General features: G+C 43.4%; 1 protein-coding gene across 1 annotated transcript in view; it reads right to left on the bottom strand.

Annotated features, from left to right (window-relative positions):
* Window positions 1–24,089, bottom strand: part of RIN3 (Ras and Rab interactor 3) — a gene marked incomplete at both ends in the record, with an annotated part of 54,233 nt that overhangs the window by 11,181 nt on the left and 18,963 nt on the right. The window contains 4 exons of the mRNA XM_079537920.1: window positions 10–318; window positions 2,364–3,824; window positions 7,373–7,464; window positions 9,787–9,859. Of these exons, the coding sequence (XP_079394046.1) occupies window positions 10–318; window positions 2,364–3,824; window positions 7,373–7,464; window positions 9,787–9,859 (1,935 nt within the window). The remainder of the gene's footprint in view (window positions 1–9; window positions 319–2,363; window positions 3,825–7,372; window positions 7,465–9,786; window positions 9,860–24,089) is intronic.

Below are 24,089 nucleotides of genomic sequence, written 5' to 3'. Positions count from 1 at the left end.
GTGCTGTACCTGGGTTTCCCTGAGACATGGAGTCATAGATGAGTTTGCAGGACTTCAGTAAGATGCCAATCTTCTTTTCTGGGGAGTAGGCCTTGTGCATGGTTGTGAACTTGTGAAGGATCTTGTCCAGCACAACAGTTTCAGGTACACTGGTTGTTATACCTAGGTCAGTGGTAGTTGTGTTTTGTATCACAAGCTGGTTCTCTTTTAGCTGCTGTAAAGATCCATCTTTGTTGTGGATTTCTTTTAAGTAAGAATTGATGGCTTCTTTTAAAGGTTTCAGGACACATTTGTACAAAGCTGTCTCAGCAATCACATCTGCAAGGAGAAGGGAGAACACAAAAATCCATTGTAAATAATCAACACTGGAGTAGAGGTGCCAGTAAGACTCCTAAAAAAACGTGGTTATTCATGTACTGTTGTATAGCTTCGAACAGGAAACAGAACTTACATTTCAGAAAGTAAACATTTTATTACCAGTACTCACCAGAAGTCCTGGAAAGGCTCAAGGCCAGCATGAAAGACACCAACATTTGCTCAGAAGTCTCACCCTTCCTGCTCAAGTTACTCTAATTTACTGATATTTAAGTCAAATCTTATGCCACCTGTAGAAGAGGAAGTTGTGTGGGCTGAACGTTTGCTTAATATTCAGCAGGGGAGAAAAGGAAGCAGGAGAGACTGTGAGAAAGTGCCTTTTGTCTGTTGTCCAGACCCTAGAAACCAGTGGTAGGGCCAGCAGGAGCGCAAGGATCATTTGTAACCCCTGCACTGTGGCAAACAGGTCACTGCCAAATAAGTCCATCTGCTCAGCCAGGGAGGAATGAAGCAGAAGGCATACAAAGTGTAACTATTTTAAGGATTCCAGTAAATCAGCCTGAGGCAGGAGGGATTTGAATGGTAAGTTTTGTGTGGTGGTGATCCCTGTCCTCTTCAGGAGCAGACAGACACCTCCTAGGCTGGCAGAGCTGCACTGTCCTGATAAGGAACTGCAGATGAGCAGTGCAGGATCTAATGAAGCATGTCTGTGTGAAGGTGAGGTAATCCTTGCACTCACACAACTCTGCCAAGCAGAAAAAGGACACTTGTTTCTGGTTCCTTTCCACCTTCCCTAAACAAGATTAATGACAGACTTCCCTGTGCTGAAAATCCCTCTGTCTCCAAGAAAGGTGTTACTAGGGTAAATATTGTAGGTCTTACACGAAGTGCGTGAGAAGTGAAACAGCAGCTCCTCTCTCTGAGGTATGGCAGAGGCTGGCACAGGTTCACTCTGCCAGAGAGGCTGCAGGGCCACCTGAAGCCTTTGCTGGGTGAGAAGGAAGCCAGCAGGGGTTGCTGAGACCAGCAGCTGATCACCTCTGGATCCCAACACGTAATGGAGCGGCAGGTATCTTGGGCACCCAAGTCCACGAGACGTGGTGGTTGGCCATGTTCTGAGCTGGGGGTCTTCCAGCTCCCATTTTTCTCTGGGCCAGTTTACGAAGCTCATAAATAGCTCGGCATTGGTTCTCAGGTTCTCAGTAAACAGTTTTAAGTCAAAAGAGTGTGAGAGTACGTGTATAAATGCTTTTTCTGGCTGTACTGGAGGATTGAGATCCTGCAGCCCTAGTGTGTTCCCACATGGACATACGTTAAACTTAGGCCAGTTCATACTTTTAAGCAGGGAGGGAATTGGCACATAATTCCTCACAGCACATTGAAGAAACACCCTCAAGTGGCTGAAAGGATTATTTTTTCCTCCCCAAAGGCAATTAATTTATTTAGCATAGAGACATGAATGCTGCATTTTTGGGGCCAGCAGAGGTCTTGGAACAGGCAGCTCTTCCCTGCCTCAAGGCTGAGTTGTGCAGTCCTGGATCAAGTGATTCCTCTAGCCTGCCACTCCAAATGGTTGCAGTCTGTCCCTCCTTGTGGGATAGCAACCAGCCCTCTATCTGTACACCACGAGCAAGGAGCTCTCCATCCTCATCACAGAGCCTGGGGAAGGGGGCCAGGGGAATGGGACAGTGCAAGGGCTTGTCATGCAGAGCACAGCTTTTGGTGCATGTGTCCATACCTATATATACGTATGCATATTTTTACACATATATATGCATATCCACATACATATATATGTCTCACATACACAAACACGTATCTCTTCTACTTAAACTCATTCTCTCAAAAAATTCAGAATAGAATTTTCCCCCTTGTTGGACTCCTAGTTTTTAGAGCTGCTTCTCCAAATGCTGGAACAGCAGAGCAGACTTCAATTCAACCCCTCAGATTTATAATTTCTGTAAAGCAGAACCTGTGTCCATATTATCTCATTTCCCTCCTTACCTTCCCAAATCCTGCCCAAGAACTAGCAAAGTACAAATACATACCTAATTGCTCGTCAGTGTAGGCAGCTGGATCTATCAGAGATTTCAGCTCGGTGCTCTGCACTAGGTAACTCTTCAGCTGCGTCATCATCATTCGGATTTCTTGTAACATCTCTGTGCTGGAGCTCTGCTTTGCCATCATCTCCAGACTGTACACTCTGTAGTCTTGTACCAGGTTGCCAAAGTATGAGTCCTTATCCTGTGCCAGCTCCACTATCTTTTTCTGCAGCTTTCTATCATTAGACAAAAAGACTGTGAAAACGTTGGACAGGCTGACAAAAGACAGCCTGTTCTTGGCCTTGCCCAAGATCATAGAGCGTGTCTTTTTAGTAGACAAAGTACCCAGCATCTCCAGGTCATCCTCGGTGCTGCTGGTGGAGTAGGAGTCTGGTTCAGATGCTGATGTCTGGGCTGCAGCACTGCCTCCCAGGCCTTCCAGGGACAAGTGTGAGCCCTTCAGTTCAGCTGAGTTCACAGACTTGTGGCCATGTCCCTGTTCGGTCTCAGTATTGGTGCCAGTGGCAGCGCCTGCTGCTGATGCTGAGCTGCCTGTGCCCTGAGCCTGAGCTGTGGCTGCAGGCTGCTCCACCACTGTTATGTGATTTGACTGGCAGGAGCTGAGGACCCGCGGTGCCTGGGAAAGCCTCTTCCTTCTGGGTGGTGGGATAGGAGGCAACTTTCCTTTCTCAGTGGCATCATTTTGTACCTCAGGCATGGACTCCTTTTCTGCAGGTTCGGGCTTTGCCTCCTGAAACTGCGACACAGCCTCCTCAGGAACCTCTCCAGGCATTTCTGCAGCCTTCCTGCACAACAGCCTTTTACCTTCGCTCTGTGTATCCAGCTCTTGTTTTTCTTCAGCCTGTTCCCCTTTTGGTGTTTCACAACTTGCAGGCTTACCCGTGCAGTTCTCCTCTGCAGCCCTCTCAGATGGCCGCCTCCGCGGGGGCACAGCAGGCTGAGGGCCCTTCTTGAGGCTGCCGGCTGATGGCTCCTTGTCAGAGCAGCTTTGCTTCCCTTCCTCACCATCACCGCCCACGGTTTTCATTTCCTTGATGCTCTTGCCCAGTGGCTGAAGAAGCTGTGCTTCTTCACAGGCTGTCATGGGTTCCCGTGGGAGCTTCAGGGAAGACTTCTGCCCGTGAGAGTGTGGAGGGGGCGGTGGGGGGCGGCGGGGTGACGTGGTGGTGGCAGCGGGCAGGCTGGAGCACACAGCATGGCCCTTGGGAGGAGGTGAGTCTGGAGGAAAAGGATTACTGCACTCTTCTATAAAAATAGGATTCACGAACCACAGCCTGTCATTTCCTATTGACAGCTCAATTTCACATGAGCAGTGGTTTGCGTTACTTGCGACACACTGGGTAGATCTCAAACCGTCTGCCTGGGCCATGCTGAGGGCAGAGTCTGCTGCAGGGTGGGATAACGCCTCTGTGCTCATTCTGTGGTTTAAAGAGGAATCCCAAAAGTCTGACAAAAATCAAAAAAAGAGAGGGAAGGAAAAGAAGAATGAAAAAAAACTCCTGTAGAAAATTTTAACTGCTAACTGTAGGTGGAAGTCCTACATTTGTTAAAAGAAATAGTACACTTCTTTCACATCTCTGCACAAAACAGTGTGAAAAAAGGGCTGATACTTTGCGCATGTGAGATACTTCAAACCAGGGGATGATATCAGAATGGTCACCACAGGAATTATTCTTGGCAATTTTTGGACACTCTTCTAGTGAGAGCTATTTATGCTGTCCTAAGTGAGCAGAAAGGTACAGCAGTAAATATGCCTATTTGAGCAAAAGAGTCTATGGTTTGCTCAGTGATCACTGCCCAAATTGCAGAGACGGTGGGTGAAGACTGCAGGAAGGTGCAGCTTCCCTCTTGTGGGCTGCAGGAAGCTGTGGGGCTGGGACCTGCAGCCTGGATCCAACATCTGCTGGAAGCACCAGGAGCATCAGCTGAAGTTCCACAGTATGCTCACATGGCAGATCCTGGTCTGCATGGAGCTCTGATCCCACTTTACTCTACAACCAGACCAGAAATACATGACTTTGCTATATCATTTAATATTACTTTGACTGATAACATTTATCTTGAACTTCTGCAACTCAGATAATCATTGTCCATAGCCATGCCCGGTCCCTGTTTTGCACCTTGCCTCAAGATCGCCCACCTGCAGGTATAAGAGAGGAAAGATGTGCAAAAGACTGCATATGTATGAGGGTTTATACTGAAGGACTACAGAACATTATGTTGGTACCATCAGCTGTGACTGGGAAAGGAAGATGATTCAGATGCCAGATGTCATTTCCATACATTACAAACCTCTTATTAGAATTTGTTTTTCAATAAATTGTTTTAAAACATTTTGAAGTGTTTTTATGCCTTCTGAACAGTTCCAGTACATATTTAAGCTTTTTCCCTTCCTCCAGAGCTGTGTTTTCAAGCCTTTCTGGTCCGATTGCATATAATCATTCCTTGAGCTGCTAATTCAGGATCCTTTCCTGGAAACAGTGTTTGCAGTTTCCTGCAAACTGTGTTTTCTGACCAACTAAAAGGGGAAAACTTCTAAGGGTATTCCCTGGATGAGAACATGGGGAAAATGTGAAATCCTGGAAACACAGAGATGCAGATAACTAGAGTACTCCGGCATGCCTGGTGTCAAGCTTGCAGCTTTGTAAGAGTTAGATACTAGCTCTTTCCTTTCATTTTTATCCAGCTGAAATTGTTGAGTTATCCCTTCTCAGCCTAGGCTGGTATCCATGTTTAATTCAAATTTAAGAACACCATGTCTTCTCTGGGAGGTTGAGTTTTTCATTCTCTCTCACCGTGAGAGGGAGGAGAGAAAAGAAACTTAAAATGAAATGTTACCAGGAACAGCAGCACTTGGGAACAGACATACAGATGCAACACCAGCATGCTGCCAAGCCCCTCACATCCGAGACTGTCTGGGTCACGATTTCCTTTAAATGCCCTAAATCCTCTGTGTATCAGCAAATACCGGGCAGTGGAAGTCAGTGTATAATGCTGCAGAATCTCCTGGGCTGAGGAAATGGTGAGTAAGCCAATCCACAAAAGGGAAGTTGGTTACTTTTCTCAGTAGAGGCCAAGGATAAAATGCTGTGAAGCGAATGTGATGCTCCACTCAGCCTGAGAGGGTCCAAATGAGGCCGTGGTGGTCTTACCAAGGGTTACACAGCTGCTTCACAGAGGTGCTCCCTAGCCAGGCCACGCTGTAGGCATTCTGATACTTCTGTTGCTGTCCTGGTTCTTCCCTTAGCTTACACTCAGGAGGGCCGATTAAGAAGTTATTTGAAGACTTTGAAGACTTTGGCATTTCTATGAAGATGCTCTCTGTGCACTGCAATCATGCTAACTCTTCTGGTAAAACACTTTCTGTACCAGAAAAGTCAAGGCTGGAGGACCTGCAGTATATCCTCTTTGACAATATACGTTGCAACCAGATCCTCTGTGGAACAATCCAGCTTGCAGGTAAACATCTTATTTTCACTTCTCAACTTCCTGCTGTCCCCCCATCAATTTTAAATAAATAAAAATCACCATATTAGAATTTCAAGCAATGCTGAGTTCCCTTTGGGAGAGTCACACTGGGAAACATGCACTGTTTCATTGTATGACATTTTGTTCCAGCGAACAGCACCATTCTTTACTCCATCTTCTGGCCTCACCGAGGCAGCATGACATCCCAAAAAACTACCATCATTTCCCAGAAAATCTCTACATAACATTTTTTCTCACTTGTCAGAAACTTCTCTGGCATGCACTGCCCTGTGGCTGACAAACCTGCAGCCATCGCCACTTTTATGACCACCAGTGTACAGGACAGAAGAGGGCTACAACTAACACTGCTTCAGTGCATGTGCTTCAGTTAATCTTTCCTTTCAGAAGCTGCTGGACATTGTTGCCAGAAACACGACCTTCTCTGTTGGCTCAGATTATTTACAGAGAAGGTTGGACAATCATGATGTGCTTCGTGTCTTAATCCAAAAGTTTACATTTGCTATAACCATAAAAATCAGTAATAAGTTTGCAGCTTATTTCAAATTACTGGTTGAACACCCATATTTAAAAATTGGAACATACTCAAAATAGAGGATGCTGAGGGTGTCAGAAGCAGATCTGCTTGGCCAAATTCAATGAAGCTGGCTGAACTGAAACCAGAGGGGTTTGCCCATCCATTCTGGGAGATCTAATGCAGAAGATTCTAAAATAGATCCCGAAAGCCCCAAGGTGTTCTTTTGAGTATCTCTGAGTGAGCTAACTCTTCTGCTTCCAGCATTGCTTCATTGTTCTCAACAGCTCAGTGAAAACTGAAATGCAAAGGAACATGAGAGACACTTTTTGACTGTAACAGCCATCTCAACTGGAGTGCAGTTAATGGGAAGAAATAGGAAGGAGAGCTTTTAGTTAACAGAACTGCATTTCCCAACTCCATAGCTGCACACTTCTGATCTAAAATTTGCTCATTTGGTGCTGTCTCTAAAAATAATATTCTGTATCATATTAATGTGAGGCAGGAGAACATGCTGGGATGCTACACACTTCTCTACCAAATAGAAAATCAGTGATAGAAAGTAGAAATACCAAAATACAAAAATACTGCATTTCAGTCAGCTCTGTCTGCACATATCCAAAGGGGAAATTACAAAGGTGTTTTCCTCTTTTTATATACCCCTGATGTCAACTACTTAAAGTGTGTGTAAGCTATCCTAAGAGGCTGTGCCACCTGTTCCAGCTGCTGAAATTCATGCCCTAACTTATGCAATAGGAGTCTCAGTCTCTGCAGTCTCTTCTATACACTCTGCATAGAAGCCCAAGTGTAGTGACATGGCCTTTTTTTCTCAGTATGCTTCCATAAAGACAACAAATGTCTTCCCACTCATATTCAGGCTTCCTCACCTGTTCTGAAGACAACAGCTTATCTATTCACCTTTGCATTGTGTCTATGGGAGGCATTGTAGTTGTCACAAGCCTCAGAGAAACCCAGGCAGCTTTGAGGGACTTACCTATCCCCAGACTAGAGATAATTTCAAGATCTTGAAAGCTACGGGCTTCTAATATTGCTTGTGGTAGCTTCAGGGTGAAGGGTAGCAAATCCCTGTAAAAAAAAGAAACATAGCAAAAAACCAGTGGAAGAATAAATCCCTCAATTGCTAGGAACTCCAGATTTCACCATTGCTTTAATGATAGAATTGGCACACGATTTCAGTCCCATTCTGAAAGGTACTGAATGTCGCCAGAGCCCAGCAAGGAATGGTGTGCACTGTGCCAACCTGGGCTGCTCTGAGTGCAGAAGCAATTGCCAGCTCCTGCAGTGATGCTATGTGCCCCACTGCTGGGGCTTCCTCCTCTGAACATAGCAAATATCATGTTAGGGGACACCACAGGGTTAATAATAACTTCCCATACAAATAGATGCAGTTTCTCAGAGGATGATAACTGGCTTTCGTTAAAACGCACCTTGGATCTGAAACAATTTAGTGGAGCTTTCAGGCTGGCAGTGAACTGCTTATATTTGCCCCTTGCCCAGTGACAATTTGCTAAACCTCTTCCTACCTCAGTTAAAAAAAAAAAAAAAAAAAAAGTAATAATAGTCCCCATAATGTATCAATAGACCAGGGATATTCGACATAAACAGATTTTAATCCTTCTTTTTTTTTCATGACAGATACCAACAGATATCAGGTGTAAAAGAGGAAGAGGATTTCCACAGACCTTCTCCTTTCTTTGTTATTGATGTATGCATGAGTCATTTGTGGGTGTTTTTTGTTGTTGGTTTTGTTTTGTTTTGTTTTGTTTTGTTTTTTGGAAAACCACATCTAAAATCAGGAAATATGAAGACATTAAGCTAATAAGAAAACAAATGTGATTTTATTTACAGGGTAGACAGCTTTCAAACAAGCCTGTTGCTTATAGGTGTAATTTTTGTGATGTAAGGTAATTTAGTCATCACAGAAGAACAAGCCAAACATTCCTTTGGAAGGAGCCTGAGAGGCCTGATAATCTGTTTCCAGCTATTTGTAGCTGAGTGTTTACTACAGCCCTGAGAGCAGCCTCTCCACTCATTATTACGGAGAGCTTCTACAAGCTGCCAGGGAAGAGCAGGGCAGAGCCAAAGCAGTGTTTTTATTCCCTGTTTCTGTCAGGAAATGACTCCCCACTCGTCTTGTCTTTCAAAAGCACACTAAGAAATAACCTGAACTGTCAGAATACGTATTTGGCATTCAGCATCGACAGGAACTGATAGAAAAGCTTTTCTGGTTTTCTTGGATTCATTCTCAATCCATGATCCTCTCTGCAGGAAAGCAGAGGTGAGCAGATTCTTCCCTCCCACAGGCCATTTGAATGGAAATGCTCCATTCCTGTACGCTCCCTTGCTAAGACAAAAATCATTTGTGTTGGGCTCAGGGTACTTTCTGCCTATTCTGTAGGGTTTATATCTATCTAGATATCTAAATGACTTTTCATTGACCAGCTTGGCTCCATGGGTGCAGCAGGAGCGCTGCTCTGGCAGTAGAACATAGCTGGCTGCAGAGGCAGCCCCCAGAATAGTGCAAGTCTCTGGCTGGGTAAGCTGAGCATGCTGCATCATATCATAGATAGAGCACTGCTACTGTGTAAGCTGAACAGGACACACACACAACTGCCCTGTAAGCATATCCTGAGTCTACTCTCCTCTCTTACACTGAAACAACTGTTTTAAGAGTTATCTAAGTCTTTTTAAAGAAGACCAAAGGATTATGTCCAGCTCAAAACCAGGCCTGCTAAAGCAGGGACAGACCAGGCAGGGTGTGCAGGTACTGCTGCAATGTGCTTGGCACAGACACGCAGATTAGATGAGACTGCAGACGTTCAGTTTTAATTACACAGAGGGACTCATCAGCTGGTGATCAAACCTTACTCTAATAAGGATGACTGCAAAGGTCTTTCTCATCTCCATACCCGCTACACTTGGTATTGTTGCACTGAGTGAGCATGCAAGGTCTGCTCTATATCACTTTACATTTTTTGGTTAAAGAACTAGATTTTTTTAGAAGAACACTCCTTGGGAGTACCAGGAGAGGTGACTAAGTGCTTTGAGTCTCCTGTTTGAGACTCTCCAACAATCCCAGGCAGCCCATTTAGCAGGTTGGAACTCCATAATCTGTAGGGTCACTTCCAGCCTAAGCTGTTCTATTTTTCCACAAAGTCAGCCAGCAGGCTGACCAAGTCACTGCCAGGTGCGTGTAGATGTTCCTGGCTCACCCGGGAACCTTCTGCCAGCCTGTCCTGTGCCTGGCTCCTTTATGGATGCAGCTCCATTGCCTTCTCTCAGACAGAGCTTCCAGCAAACTCATGGACAGAGGTGGTTGTGCTGTTGGAAAGGCATGTGGGCAAAGGCAATCCAGAGGGGAGAATGGAAGCAGTGAATCCAACTCACCTACTGACACAGTAGAAGGCAACCAGCTTGAAGACATCCTCGAATACAAGGACAGATCCTTCTAGATACAGGACTGATGAAAAACAAAAAAGATAGTCAGCAACTGTATTCTTTAAGCTGAAGGGTAAAGAAAGTTGGGTGGGGTATTTCACACATCTTACACTCTGTGATTGCCCAGCCTTTGCACTGAATAATAAGGAGCATAAGGAAGTGGCTTCAGACAGCCAAGCACAAGGGTGTTCCTTGGGGAAACACAGCCTGGTTCCCTGAATGGTTGCCTCAAGACGTTGGAACATTGTGACAGTAACAGAAACAATGGGGAGAAACAACAGGTCACAGCCTAGTGCTTAATTACAAGTCCACTTATATCCAAGAAACTGGAGATCTTCTGTGTGTATGGGCTATCCTTGCAGGTCTCCATGCTGCAATCTGTTTTGGTCTGAATAGACAAAAATGCACTGATGTTATCTCCCCTGTCTTCTCCCTCCTTTGTGTTACATAGCAACAGCACTTTCCTCCAGGTGGCAAAATAGAACCCACAGCATGCTGCAGAGCTTCCTGAGATGACCTTCCTTGGAGAAGCACACTATGGAATTGTGCAGGCCAAATTTCACACTGTTACACAGATTTGGGCTGCTAAACTAGAAAAAAAGTTCCCTGAGCAGTGGAGAAAAGTTCACGCTGACAGATAACCCAGGGCAGGCAGAAAATGATGGATCTGCAGGCTCCATCTGCAGCGCCCATCCTTGCACCTGCGACCTGTATCCTGCACTGCAGCTACCTCGCACTGCCCTTGGCTCTGCCTCCTGGGCTGCAGCTCAGCTGTGGGCATCGACCTCAGCTGTGGTGTCAGCTTCTTCAGTGTCCATGAGTCACAGCCCTGGGAAGAGTCTCCAGCTCATTGCCCTGCATGGTTACCAGTTCCTCTAAAAAGTGAGATGCCTTCAGCATCTGTGGAAGGGGAGACATTCATCTGTCTCCCACTCCACCTGTGGGTGGGCAGAGAGACACTTGTCCCACGAGCAGAGATTCCCATAGGGAGGAAATGCTCAAGCCTCGTCCCTTTTGTTCAGCCTCACAGCTCATTCCCCAAACAAGGCATTTCCTTCTTTTACTTCTCCCTTTGTCCTAGCCCAGGCCCTGTAGGTTCCCATTTTGTGCTGACTGTAACAATGCAGGCATTTTTTGTAAGGCACGATTCTCAGAAGTTGTTCTTAACACCAGTGTGTGCTGGATCAGCATGAAGGGATCAGCCTTGCTGTGAGCACTCAGACCATAGCAATGTGGGTTTTCAAATGTACTTTGGGAAAAACAATCCTTTTCCCTTACATTTCTCTCACAACTGGGAAAAAAATGCCTGGCAAGTTGTTTTGTTTTTTTTTTTTTGGTTTAGTAAGAGACATGCTGCAGTCAGGGATTTTCATTAAACATCTACAAAAAGCAATTTCAATCGTTTGAAATACATCTGCTTTGCAGCTCTAACACAGGAAACTAAAATAAAGACAAAAAACTCAGTGCTGTTCCAGAGAACTAACCAAAGCCCAAGAGTCTCTGAACTCACTCAAACTTCCAGCAATTAAAGAAAGCCCTTTGTGCAGACACCGGTTCTAAGGACTTTGTTCTGTGAAGAGCCACATGTTCACTTTGGCATCCCAAGTTGCAGGTGGATGTAAGCTGCACCTGTTTGTGTTTACAAACATGAGCATATTGTTCAGATTTGGACTAATGATTGTTTCTGTGCCAGAAAACTGTCATTTAGGAGCCTGAATTTTAACCAAAAGATTAGATCAAGCCCCTCAGCGACTGAGGAGCATCCACATAAAAATGCCTTGTCACTTTACTGTTACAACTTCTTCCATGTTTAGTTAAACAGCACTAAACACCACTAATCACCAGGCACTATATAGCCAAAGCAGCCTAATGATAAAAGAATTCATGGCACAGAGACCCAAAGGACTCTACTAACTGCTGGGCACAGACTCAGGGCTCCCTGTGGAGAGGATAGGCAGGGAGGTGTTGGTGCTTTTCACTGGCTGAGGACACACTGTGAGGAGCTGGGAATGCTTCTCTGACATGAGCACTGCTGCTTAGGGAGGAATCATGGCACTATCACGTAAAGGAACTTATGACTTTTGCCAAAGCTACAAGCAGCCACTTTTCTGCCAGCCTGGTGTAATCCTGCTGAAAGCTGCAGGCACAAAATTCATCCTTCTTGGGCTCACAAAATACACCCAGAGCACACAAAGAACAAAAAAGCCTCTACCTCTCACCAAGTGGCAAGATGACAAGAACATGATGAAAGCAATAGCAAACAGAGGGTGGGTTCAATGAGCCAGACGTTCACAATCTTAGAATGGCTTAGGTTGGAAGGGACCTTAATAATAATTGAGTTCCCACTTCCTGCCGTGGGCTGGCTGCCTGCCCACCAGCTCAGGCTGCCCACAGCCCCATCCAACCTGGCCTTCAACACCTCCAGGGATTGGGCATCCACAGCTAACCTGGGCAGCCTGTGCTGCTGCCTCATCACTCTCTGAGAGAAGAGTTTCTTCCTAACATCTAACCCACATCTCCTCTCTTATAGTTTCAAGACATTCTCCCTTGTCCTGTCACAATTTGATTATGTAAAAAATTGCTCACCTTTCTGCTTATAAGCTCTCATCAAGTACTGGAATGTCTCAATGAGGTCTCCCCAGAGTCTTTTCTTCTTCAAGCTAAACAAGCCCAGCTCGCTTAGTCTTTCTTCAGAGGAGAGATGCTCCAGCCCTTGTCAAGGGATTTTAAATTCTACCTACTTAGAAGCACACTGAAAGAAGTCACCTCCAGGAAAACCAAGATGAAATATGGAGATGAGTGTTCAGTTTTGAGTAGGCAAAAACAAAGTTATGACAATGGTAACATCTTGGGGGTGATGAAAGCATTAATAGCATACATTAATGGTTCTTTGTTGACTGTGCTCTGTTTTCTGCCCTTTGCTTTCTCAGTAAGTAAGCAGGACAAGGCCAGGTTATGAACTGCTATAAATAGTTGTGACTGATTCATCTTTCCTTTCACTTCACCAGCATACTCTTTAGAATGTCACCTTTTTGCACTGACTAGAATTTGTTCACAAGTTTATTTTTCTCGTTAGCTCCCCATCATTTCTCTGTTGAGATGATGATGTTTTTGAGTCATACTGTCCCTGGGCATTCTGCCTTCCTCTTCCCTTTGATTTTTCCCTGCAGATTTGCATTTGCAAGTCCCCTTGTTCTGGTCACATGGACAATTTCCTCTCTTCTTACTGCTTATGCAGGCTCATGGGACCCAATTACCTCTGTTTCTTCTTCTCTAATGGAGCTCTTAGTCCCATTCACTGCTTTTGATTTCTGTGTAACCCTTCAGAGGCATCTGAATTCAAAGATTTGAGTTCCATATTTAACAGCAGTTGTGTTGACATGTGCTGACATGGGACTGCTGAGAACACAACCATCTCTAAAGTCTTGCCTCCATGTGCTTGAGATCTATCTCTTATTTTTCCAGGTTCTGGAAACTATGAGATTTGCTATCATGGGAGTGATTCCATATTTTAATCACTCTTCTAAAATTTAAGATGATAACTCCACAGTCTTTTAACCATACCTCTCACTGGTGTTTCCTTTGATGTCCCTTGCTTGATGCCCTTGTTGCCATGTCATGCCTTGCACTGACTTGGCAACAAACAACTCTGGCTGGCTTTCCTGCTTGTCCTGCTGCCTTCAACCCTTCTCCTCTTTCTGGGAACACAGGATCACTCCAAGGCAGAGGGTACCAACCATCTTTCCAGACTCTGATGTTCCTGTGCCTCCAGGGTAAGTCATAAACATGGCTGGTGGCAGGAGCAGATGCACAGACCCTGCTCGCAGAACTGTCTTGCTTTACTGAAATAAAGCATGACATAACAACTTCACATCATTTCTCTGGCTCCCTGAGACTTTCTGTCTCTTATTCATGCACTAGGTGGTGGTGGTATTAAGTGAAAGAGTTTTAGCTAGAGGGCAGAACATTTAGATTACATTGGCAGAAGTTACGGTGTTCATGATGTCTTTCTGCAACAGCTCTGTCTGCAAGTTCCTTTATGTGTCCCTGACACTGCTTCTTGTTTTACTTTTTGAAGACTTTCTCATAGGTACCATGTGATCTGTTTTCTTGAAGGCACTGTCAATATTTATCTGTTTCAAGGCCTTTTCGTCTTCACTGCTTCTTTCATTTTTTCCATGTCTAAGATGCATTCTTTTCTCTGTTACACAGTTCTAGACTGTCTTGTGCAACCCAGACCTAATTTGTCTTTCTTGTCTTTCCTAGTGACTCCTTCATGAAGCTGTTGGCTGTTTTTCTGTCTTGCTGTGTATTCTTTTTTTTTCCCTCAACAAGAAAGAGCAGAAACTTTGCTGTTTTGGAGTTCTTCCAGAGTCTTCTGTTGTGCATCCAACTGATGCTTTCTCATAGGATTACAATGTTATGGTTTCCTACAGAGTTTAATCTATTTTGGCCATGATGAAAAAACTCACTGCTGGTGGCAGTTCCTGTGAAATTGAAGCTAATGAATTATGAAAATGATAAAGTGTTAATGAGTTTGGGTCTAGAGTCTAAGAACAATCTGCCTTTCAACTTTGTTCCTCAGAAGATATAACTGTATGAAGCAGAATGAAATTTTCAATATGCAGTGCAAAAAAAAAGAAGGTGTGAAATGCAGGCCTCCACAGTTTTCTCACACCAAAGCTGAATGGAGTGAAGGGGATGCTTTGCAAAGTGCACAGTTTCACTGCATACTATTGCTAAGAAAATGGACTGTCCTCACATTTCACAGCCACAGGGGTCTTGGCTGCATCATGCTTTGACTCATCCATATTCCCCCAAGCATAGGGGCAGTACCTCGGTGCACACCTGGATTTTATGCCTTCAGTTCAGCATAAACTGCTGCTGCTGTCTAGACTTATTGTCTCTGGTTGCAGGATCTTTGAGCAGAAATGTGCTATGGCCTTTTAGCTGTTTCCTCCTTATTGAGAAATGTATTTCAGCAGGAGCTGAGAGCATATTTCAGGCTCTCAAGGGCACTTCAAGAATAGCTAGCTCTGCTAGAAGAATAGTGCCACAGCTCACCAGTTCTTTGCTTACAAGTACTTATGGTGAACAGGCCCAGGGCACTGCCCATCCTGTCAGGGATTAAGAGCATGGTGCAATCTATCTGGTGAATGGCTGTCAAGATTCAAAGCACTTGCCTTTCTTGTCAGGTCTTCATTTCGTGTTTCTTCTGCAGTGCTCAAATTAGCTTCTTGAAGATGGTAGAAATTTCATTCCTGGTTTGCAGTGTTCCTTCAGCCAGAGACTGGGAAGATCCAGGACTGCTTCCCATGACTAGATGGCAGCATGAGATTACCCAGAGTTGTAGATGTAGCCTTGCAGAGTCCTTGAAGGACACTACTGTCTGAAATTCTGGGGCTTTTGATGCTGTATAGATAATCTTGACAAAAGCACGTTACAGTATGTATGCATTTTATCAAGCACCATTTTTTTCCCCACTTACCGTGGTGAAATGTTTATTTCTCTGGCTCTGAGATACGTCATGATGAAGTACTTTAAAGCTGAGGTTAATCATATAGAAAAAGGAAGTTTTCTAAACATTTTAAAGGAAGTCATCTGAACCAGAACCACATTCTGCATGAGAGACTTCCAGGAAGGGAGGCGAAAGACCTCACTTTCAAAGGTTTGGGATGGAGAAAGGGGCTCTGAAATGGACGACATCAGATGGGCAGGCAATAGAAGGAAAGATGATATCTCTGTTTCCAAGGGCAGCAATGCTGTCTAAATGCCAGTCTGGTTGAAGATGATCTTCAGATTAAAGTATTCAGTGAGGTAGATTGTATTCTTATTGACTCTCAGGGTCCTTGCTGCCCTCAAATTACTGTAAGCACCTCTTATTTACATCATTTACAAGCCTAAATACTTGTTTACTAAGCTTTTTAACACCTTCATGTTGCAGACCCTGTGCACTAGAATTATGGGTAAAGATTTAGAGCTGCTCTTTTAAAACAAGCAAGCTTTTTTGAGCTATGTTCTAGGTACCAAGCAGAGGAGGGTAGGACATTGTCTTAGAACAGCATGCATAGTCTCTAGCTATGATTACGTGTACATTATTTATTCTGCATGTTAGGAGTGAAAAATAAGGAGAAAAAAACCAAAGTGAGGATTAACAAAGCTTACTTCCGACAGGCTTCCCCTGCAGTCCCATTGGTTTAAAGGCTGAAAATGAAAATGTTTGCAAGGAGAACAGGAAGGTAACTCTTCAGGATGCTAAACACAAAGCTTTTTAAAAATAACCACTATAACCTAGCAGAATATTTCCAAAACAACTTGTAAACCACACAGAAAGCTGCCAGTATAACATCTTGAAAAAAACAGCTGCACCAATCTTTTATGTTTAAAATAAGCAGTGTGTAAAAGAGACACAGAACTCAGCTCAAACATGAGAGATTTGGTGAGACTTTCTGTTTTCCTTGTGCTTGCTATTGGAAGAGAAACGATGAACTTGCACTACAGGTTAAAAAATGTGTCCTCATACCATGTATTACAATATCCCCTAAGCCTTTGATTACTGTTCTTGCCGAACTAAAGCTCTGGTCTCACACTTCAGAGTGGTCTCCGGAGTGGGAACTACCTGAAATCAAATCAGTTTTCAGGGTTCATACTGACAGGGTTAACAGAGAGCTCATCCTGGTCATGGACAGGCTGAATAACTTGAGGAAGATTTCCAGATTAAATATCCTTAGAGACTAGAAAATGTTCAGTTTCTCTTTGCAATCAAATCATGGATGGTGGGCCAGAAAATGACAATGTCCCTGTGTCCTTGGAGGAGCCTGGGTAGAGGTGGCTTTGACCTCCATGCCAATGGAGGTAGATGAGATCTGGCAGAAAGCAGCAGCAGAACCACACACACCCCAAGCTGGAGGCAAAGGCCAGGGCCAAGCTGCCTAGTTATGCTATGCCATTGGGCAGACTCGCTCCACATTTGGCTTTTCATCTGAAGAAGCTGTGTAGGTGATGGTAAGCTTTTCTTGTTAAAGAGAAATATGCAAAAAGAGGGGAAATTAGCCCATGCTGAACCCTGGGTGATGCAGACAAATTGCTATCTGTGTTTGGACAATGCCAAGCTAAAGATAACTAGGGTAGCTCTAGCTCTTCTAGGAGTGCAGACAAACCATCAGCAGCAACAGGAACCACCTGAAAAGAAGGCAGTCTACCCTCCTTACTGGCAAGGTGCCCACCCCACTGAACAGCAAAAATTTACTACAGGGAACACAGGATACCAGCCTGTATCCTGTAAGGTCTCCTTATATGCAATTAAACTGCTTAAAATCTGAAGCATAAGGTTAACTACGTCTTCAGCCTTTCCAGCTTCCACTACTAAAAATACGCTTTTAATATTCATTGGATAACTAATCCTGGGAAAAAAATGTAACCTTGGACAAGTTCTGCTGCTGAGATGTATGATTTGCTTAATTGAGATGCAATTAGGGAAATCAGCACATTTTGGTGAGAAAAGGGCTGAGGAAGCTTTTCTCTCAAGGGCTTTGATAAATCTATTATTAATTTTTCCAGCACATTTCAGTTTTTTTTTTTCAGGTGAGTCATGTCCAGAGCTGACACATTTTCATACCTTGCCTCAATCATACAGTCCATCATGCAATAATAACAAGATGCACCTCCCTGAAGTAAATAGCAAATACTGGCTGCCCTCACAGTACAGCAGCAGAGGTTCCTGTCAGGGTATAAAGAAAGCATACAAAAAAGTCTGAGCAACAGTGCAGGTAGTGCTGCTTAGTGCTGAACAAGGCAGGGTTACGAAGCTGAGTGCTTGGCTTGCAAAGACTCCTCTGCAGCCTTGTATGTATAGATGTGAGAGCATTTCTTGTGACAGCAGAGCTGGCACAGTTACAGGTGAACTTACCTGAACACCTGGCTCCTGCCTGCTTTAGATTCAATACCCCTACACTTTTCCCTCTGCTTGTGGCATGAGACTGCAGAACACTAACTACAAGTTACTGGGACTACTAATACGTTTGTGTGCTTTCCCTTTATATATATACACACGTTAAAATTGCATTCTACAGTTGAAGATGCTTGATGACCTTTCTAGACAGGTTGGTTCATGAGGTGGTTGCCACAGCAGTCTCTTCTTTGTATGCTCTATCACTGAATAGCACCATGGGGAAAAAATATAAATAACTTTATGTTTCCACTCCATAATGTCATGTTTAGCCTCTGATCTATTTAGAGGAAATCAGAGCTTTAAATAGAACAACCATAGTTTTCATGCCTTAGTTTACAGTATTAAGAATTATTCTTTCTAGTGCTAAAAGCTGCAGGGTTTTCATTGAAGGAGGCCAACCACTTTGGTTAAAGTGACTATCTGAAGAAGAACTAGTGGGAACAGAAGTAATGGAATATATTTTCTGATAGACCTTTCTGCCTGCTCTGTGATAAGCCAGAGGCTGTCTCCAGAGGTTCAGCTTGCAAAGGGGATAGGATGCACATTTACATCTTAGATTTGCATGCTCCAGCTGAAAAGTCCCCTCACCATTTGCTCAAAAACAACACAGAAGCATTTCATGCTATTAACTCCACATGAAGGAGCCTACCTCAGCCTGCTGGAAGCTCAGCTCTGCAATATGCCAAAGGGCAATAAATTGCATTACTGGGCATTTTCAAGGAAATATCCAAATTTTTTTTTTTCCACCCCCCCCATAAATCTCAGCAATATTTCTCCCAGAACGTGGGTCTTAGAGGGTAGGAACTGCTTTTGCTGCTCATCTGAGACATCCCCATTGAGAAATGCTATCTGTCTTGAGCTGACCTGAGGACTGACAGCCTCACTGGGCAGTCAGTTCCCTCTCATGGGACCGTGGGAGGTCTCTAACCCAAGACCCGGCTCAAACCTAAGATCAGACCAAGTTGCTTAAGGCTTCATGCAGCCATGTCTTGAAAACACACAGCTCTGCTTTCAGGGAAAACCTGCAAATGCTAACTTAGGTAAACGGCTTCATCTTAGAAGTCTTAGGGATGTGAAGTTTTAGGGACATGATTAGTGGGCATGGTGGTGGCGAGTCAGTGGTTGGACTAGATGATCTCAGTGGTCTTTTTCAACTGTAATGACTGTGACCAAATTCAGTGTCAGGAATATGCGCACATACTTCATTCACTTTTGCTAAGTAGAGAAAGCTTCAGTGTTTCTGACCCCACTCTGTACCACAGATTTACATCTTTATTTTCAATCCAGATCAGAAGGGATCAAAATTAAAATGAATGAAATTAAAATGAATTAAAATGAATTTTTAAAATGAGTGAATGCTTTCTTATAGTTTATTTTTCAATGCTGAGTCTACACAAAATTTCTGAGTCTACACTCAGCTACACTCAGCTGAGTCTACAAGCTCAAAATTTGAGCTTGTGTCTTTTAGTTCTTCTCTGTAGCTTTGAGGGCTATAAACCTTTTTGCTGTCTGAATAATAATAATAAAAAATATTCTGCCTATCTCTACTCCACTTCCTGATTCCAGCAGGCAGAGAGTGTTAACAGAAATCTTGCAAAACTGAGAAGGCTACTGCAAAAGCTGCCAACACTTCTACAGATATGTTCATATTACAAACATCACATGCACAACATTCCTCTCATTATATAAGCTAAATTTTGAGTAGGCTGCAGTGGCTGAGCCACCTTTCCCTTTCTTCTCATGACCTCGTCTGAGCAGTACCTTAAAGGAGATGACATGGGAATATACTGCTGACTGTGCTGCGCTGTATTAGCAGTGAGGACTTGGGTCTTAGAAGTTGTTCATCCAGGCTCAGTAGCAAAAAAAAAAAAAAAAAAGAAATCTTAATAGGGAAATCTGACGTAGTGGATAACGTCTAGCCTGTCTTATCTTCCATGCTCTGCTTGGTGCTGCTCAGTGGGTGACCTCACACCACTTGTACCTGCCAACATGCAGAGACACAAGGAGTAATTTGCAGCCCTCATGTCTAAGCCTTGCTGCTGTGTGCTAGGCGTGCTCACAGCCCTCCCCTCCCCGAAAGACAAGGGCTTTCAGAAGCTTTGCTTGGAGCTATGTTTGCAGAAATGTGCAAAGACTATCCCCACATTACTCTAATGTCCCTCTGTAAACACACTGCTGCCTTACTATTGCTTAATTACCATCTGTTACCTCTAATGGCCAGTCAGAACAACTGTACACTCTCTTTTTATGCTTTGATCTAATGTGAATGGCTTTGATCTAATTATCAAAAAGTTTCCCATCTGTGCTTGGCAAGGAGGAATGAAAGCGTAGAGGTGGCTGAAGTAACTTGGCCAATGATGGACAAAGCTGGTTGTTGAGATTAGGCAAGATTTCATGGTGTTAGAGACTGCATCTAATTGGCTCCATTGAGACAAGAAAGTAGGTTGTGAAAACTTAACCCTAAACTATCTCTTCCCTTTTCTGATTGATTTCACCCTTCACAAAATTCTGTGCATAGAATTTTTTATAGCCTTCTTTGCTTGCCTGCATGGCTACCTTGGCTCCCCGGCAGGGCCTGCCATCCTGCTGCCTCTAGGTCTTCTTTGTATGTGGATGGACGGGGCACAAGGGGGTGAATTACAAATCAATCAGGTTCTTGTGAACTTTCACAACCTTAAGAATTAAAAGAATGAATGAGGGACAGCTTAAAGAATGAAGAGGGACAGCAGTTCCACAACAATTCAGGTATAATCAGTGAGATTTCTTAGAAAAAAAAAAAAAAGAAGAAGCATTACATCCAGTATATGGCCTTCGAGCATACTTCTACTGAAGGGCCTCTTTGGCACGCACATTCATGATCCGTGTGAAAGCAGCAGTATGGTCACTATCTGCACCAAGTGGTCTATCATACAAAGATACTTTCTTCAAGCTCTCAGTATATGTTACTCCAACACGTTAACAGGACCACACACAGTTCCTTTAAAAGTCCAATTATTTCTTTTGAATAGTCCTGCACTGTCACTGGTATGATGCCAGTGGCATGATTTCTGACTGTATAAACATGAAGGGGAAAGAGAATAAGGACCTGAGGTTATGATCTGCTAACTGAAAACTCGAATAAATGAAATTACAGCTGAGGGTAAGAATCAGCTAAGGAAATGGTGCTCAGATCTTGAGTCACGTGAGGCTAATGCTCTGTTTAGGTATGAAGCAGAAGAAATCACTCTCAGAACTGAAAGCATTCAAAGGTTGAGATTTTAGCAGAGTTTGAGAGGTATCTTTCAGTGTTCATCTCTAAATGGAAGAAATCTTGTGGAATCTTCTTTCTGAAAGATTTCCAGTATGCTATAACATATCTGAGCAAGAAGGGAACCCTCTGGTAAGAAATAAAACCAGACATCCAAGACTTTGAACATTGATGGGTTTCTCAGCCTTCTGATGAACCATGTACCATCTACTGTTGGCTCACTACAAAAAAAATAAAAAATAAGAAAGGAAGAAAGGAAAAATAAAGAGAGAGAAAAGGAAAGGAGGAGAGGAGGAGAGGAGGAGAGGAGGAGAGGAGGAGAGGAGGAGAGGAGGAAGAAAGGAGGAGGAAAGGAGGAAAGAAAGCTGAGACAAGGCCTTTGCCTTTCTGGTCTCTGAAGGAAGGACAGCCAAAAACAAAGAACCAAACAGAAATGTTTAAAATCCAGTCTATTTGTTCTCCTACTTTATGATTTTGAGAGCTATTTCATGAAACAGGTGAAAAATCCCTATGAAAAAGAAATGGAAAGACATTTCATTTTTTTTTTATCTTCCTGCCTAGTGGCTTCTTCGGGGATTTCCATTTAAAAAAAAAAAATCAGAATAAAATCCATGCTTCCCCTCAAAAAATGAAACTTCCCTAAATTTTTCATCAGAATGTCAACAAGACAGATCTAATAAAGGGAAAGGGAAGAGCTAAACAATGTTGCACCATTATTTGGATGGAAACTTCTTTTTTTGTATGCTTCAGTGAATGGCCATTTATGTAAGGATCTCAGAGGCTAGGATGCACCCCTTGCATCGTGATTGCAACACTGGGGAAAACCGCTTCAGATACAACTGGGACAATAAAATGGAATAAGGGTGGCTTTTTACAAAAAGTTGAGGAATAAAAATTGCTGTTTGAAGCTGCATGTAGTAAAAATAAGACGTGGACATCACTGCAGAGATGGCACAGATCCATCATGTCACTGAGGCTGATTCCTCCTTTTAGGAAGAGTGGAAGAACTGAAGAGTCTTTAACTATCTGAAGCTAAAGATGGGATGCCTGGAAAAACCCTGCCAGTATGCAGAGGTCTTCATGTCATACACCTGGCATATTTTACACACTCTCAGGAAATGTAACGCAGTTTTTGCAATAAACATGCGTCACAGAGCAAGATAACATCTTTGGTCTGCAGTTAATCTCCACGTACACACGGACATCTCCTATCCTCACATTTGCAGCATACTACAGAAAAGTGAAGTGCAATTTATTAAACTAAGGCAATTCAAATGCATCAGGGTATTAGCAGGGAAGCTCAGGTGCTACTTAGTATCATTTTAAAGCATTCTGAAAACATATAATTTTATTTTTTCAGCAAGTTTAAAAAAACTTGGACTTATGCAGAAACAATACATCAAAGCTAATATATTCGGTTACCCCAAGACTATGAAGATTTATTATCTCTCCTTGCACCAAATTTGGCTTTACAAACAGGTATCCATTCTGTTTCCTCTAAGCTCAAAAGCCAACTTACTTACCTGAAACGAGAAAGGAAGCAAAAGCATATTATTTGCTTGCCTAAAGTGCTCTTGTTGAAGTGGTACATTATAGAGAACTTAAGGCTTTCTAAAGCTTGACTAACAGAATTCAAGGTAAAACATAACATGAATGCAGCAGCCTCATGGCTGCAGTGATTGCTGCACATGTGATAGCAGTTATCCTGCTCTTAGGAGAGCTAATTTTTAATTACCTTATTCCACTTACTTTGCAACTTATACAAAAGAGGTGGAAACTGATTTTCATATTGTTTCTATCAAAAAGCTGTGTCTTTGAACACATGCTTTGTGTTAAGCTAGTGATAAATTATAAATAGCAAGCAAGTTTGAAAAACAGCACAGAAGTCCTTCTAGCAAGGCTTGCTCACAGTGAAATACTTAAACTATACTTCACTCAAAGAAATCAGATATTATGGCACAAAACATAAGTCAAGCAGAAACATTTCTATATATGACATTTTTAGGATGGCAGGATTCAATTTTTCAACTTTTATCCCCAAAGAAAAAGCAATTCTCCACCATAAAAAACGTAAGCCTAGCTCCACTTCAAAATAAGGAAATAATATAAAGTTTTCACATCCTGCGGCTAACTCTTGTCCCTGCTGGGCACCTGAAGTTGTGGCAAAAGATCTGAGGCTTTCAACCTCATTCAGAAGCATTGGATACATGTGGCACTTCTGCAAGGGCATGCTCCAAGGTGAACACATGAGAGAGAAAGCTCAGCAGGCAGCTGTGCTCTGTGCAGGAGCAATGATGTGGCAATCTGTGGCCTATCACAGAATCATAGAGTCATTAAGTTTGGAAAAGGTCACTAAGATCATCCTACCATCAACCCATCATCCAACTAAATGATGTCTCTCAGCAGCGGATCTACCCTTTTGTTGAACACCTCCAGGGGCAGCAACTCCAACACCGCCCTGGGCAGCCTGTGCTTGCCAATACTCCACTAAATCAGAGTGGTTCCAAGATACAGTTGTCCCTCTGGCTTCATCATCTCTTTATCATGCAGAGGTACATATAGAGAAATGTATGAGAATGAAAAAGGTCATTTGAGCAAGTGGGAGCGGGGAAGAAATAATCCAAAGCATTGTAGAACACATACCCCAGGGTGCCAGCTATGAAGCCAGAACTCAGTGGCAGAGTATTTGGATGTTTTCATACAAATTATCAATGTAAGCCATTGTGATGAACTCTTCCAAAGGCATGCTTATGTGACTACCCTAAAATTCCTGTGTTTACAAATATTTCTTGGAAAGTGGAAAACACATGTATTGCACAGCCACTTCCACCAAGGGCTGCACCAGCTGAGCCAGCCTGCGATCTGGGTTCATCCTTGCTTGCTCATGGCAAACGTGGCTGTCTCACTGGGAGCAGCACTGCTATCACCATGCCCAAGACCCAGCCACATCCCAGAAACAGTGAGTCACTGAGAACTGTTTAAGAGAAACAGTTTAAGAGCAGCCAACTGTTACACGAAACTGTATGAGGTGTGTGAAAAGCAAAAGCAGCAAAT

Source organism: Tetrao urogallus, assembly GCF_951394365.1.
Source record: "Tetrao urogallus genome assembly, chromosome: 6".
NCBI classification, from domain to species: Eukaryota; Metazoa; Chordata; class Aves; order Galliformes; family Phasianidae; genus Tetrao; species Tetrao urogallus.
Note: the sequence above shows the minus strand (reverse complement) of the source record. Positions and strands in the feature narration are given on the sequence as shown.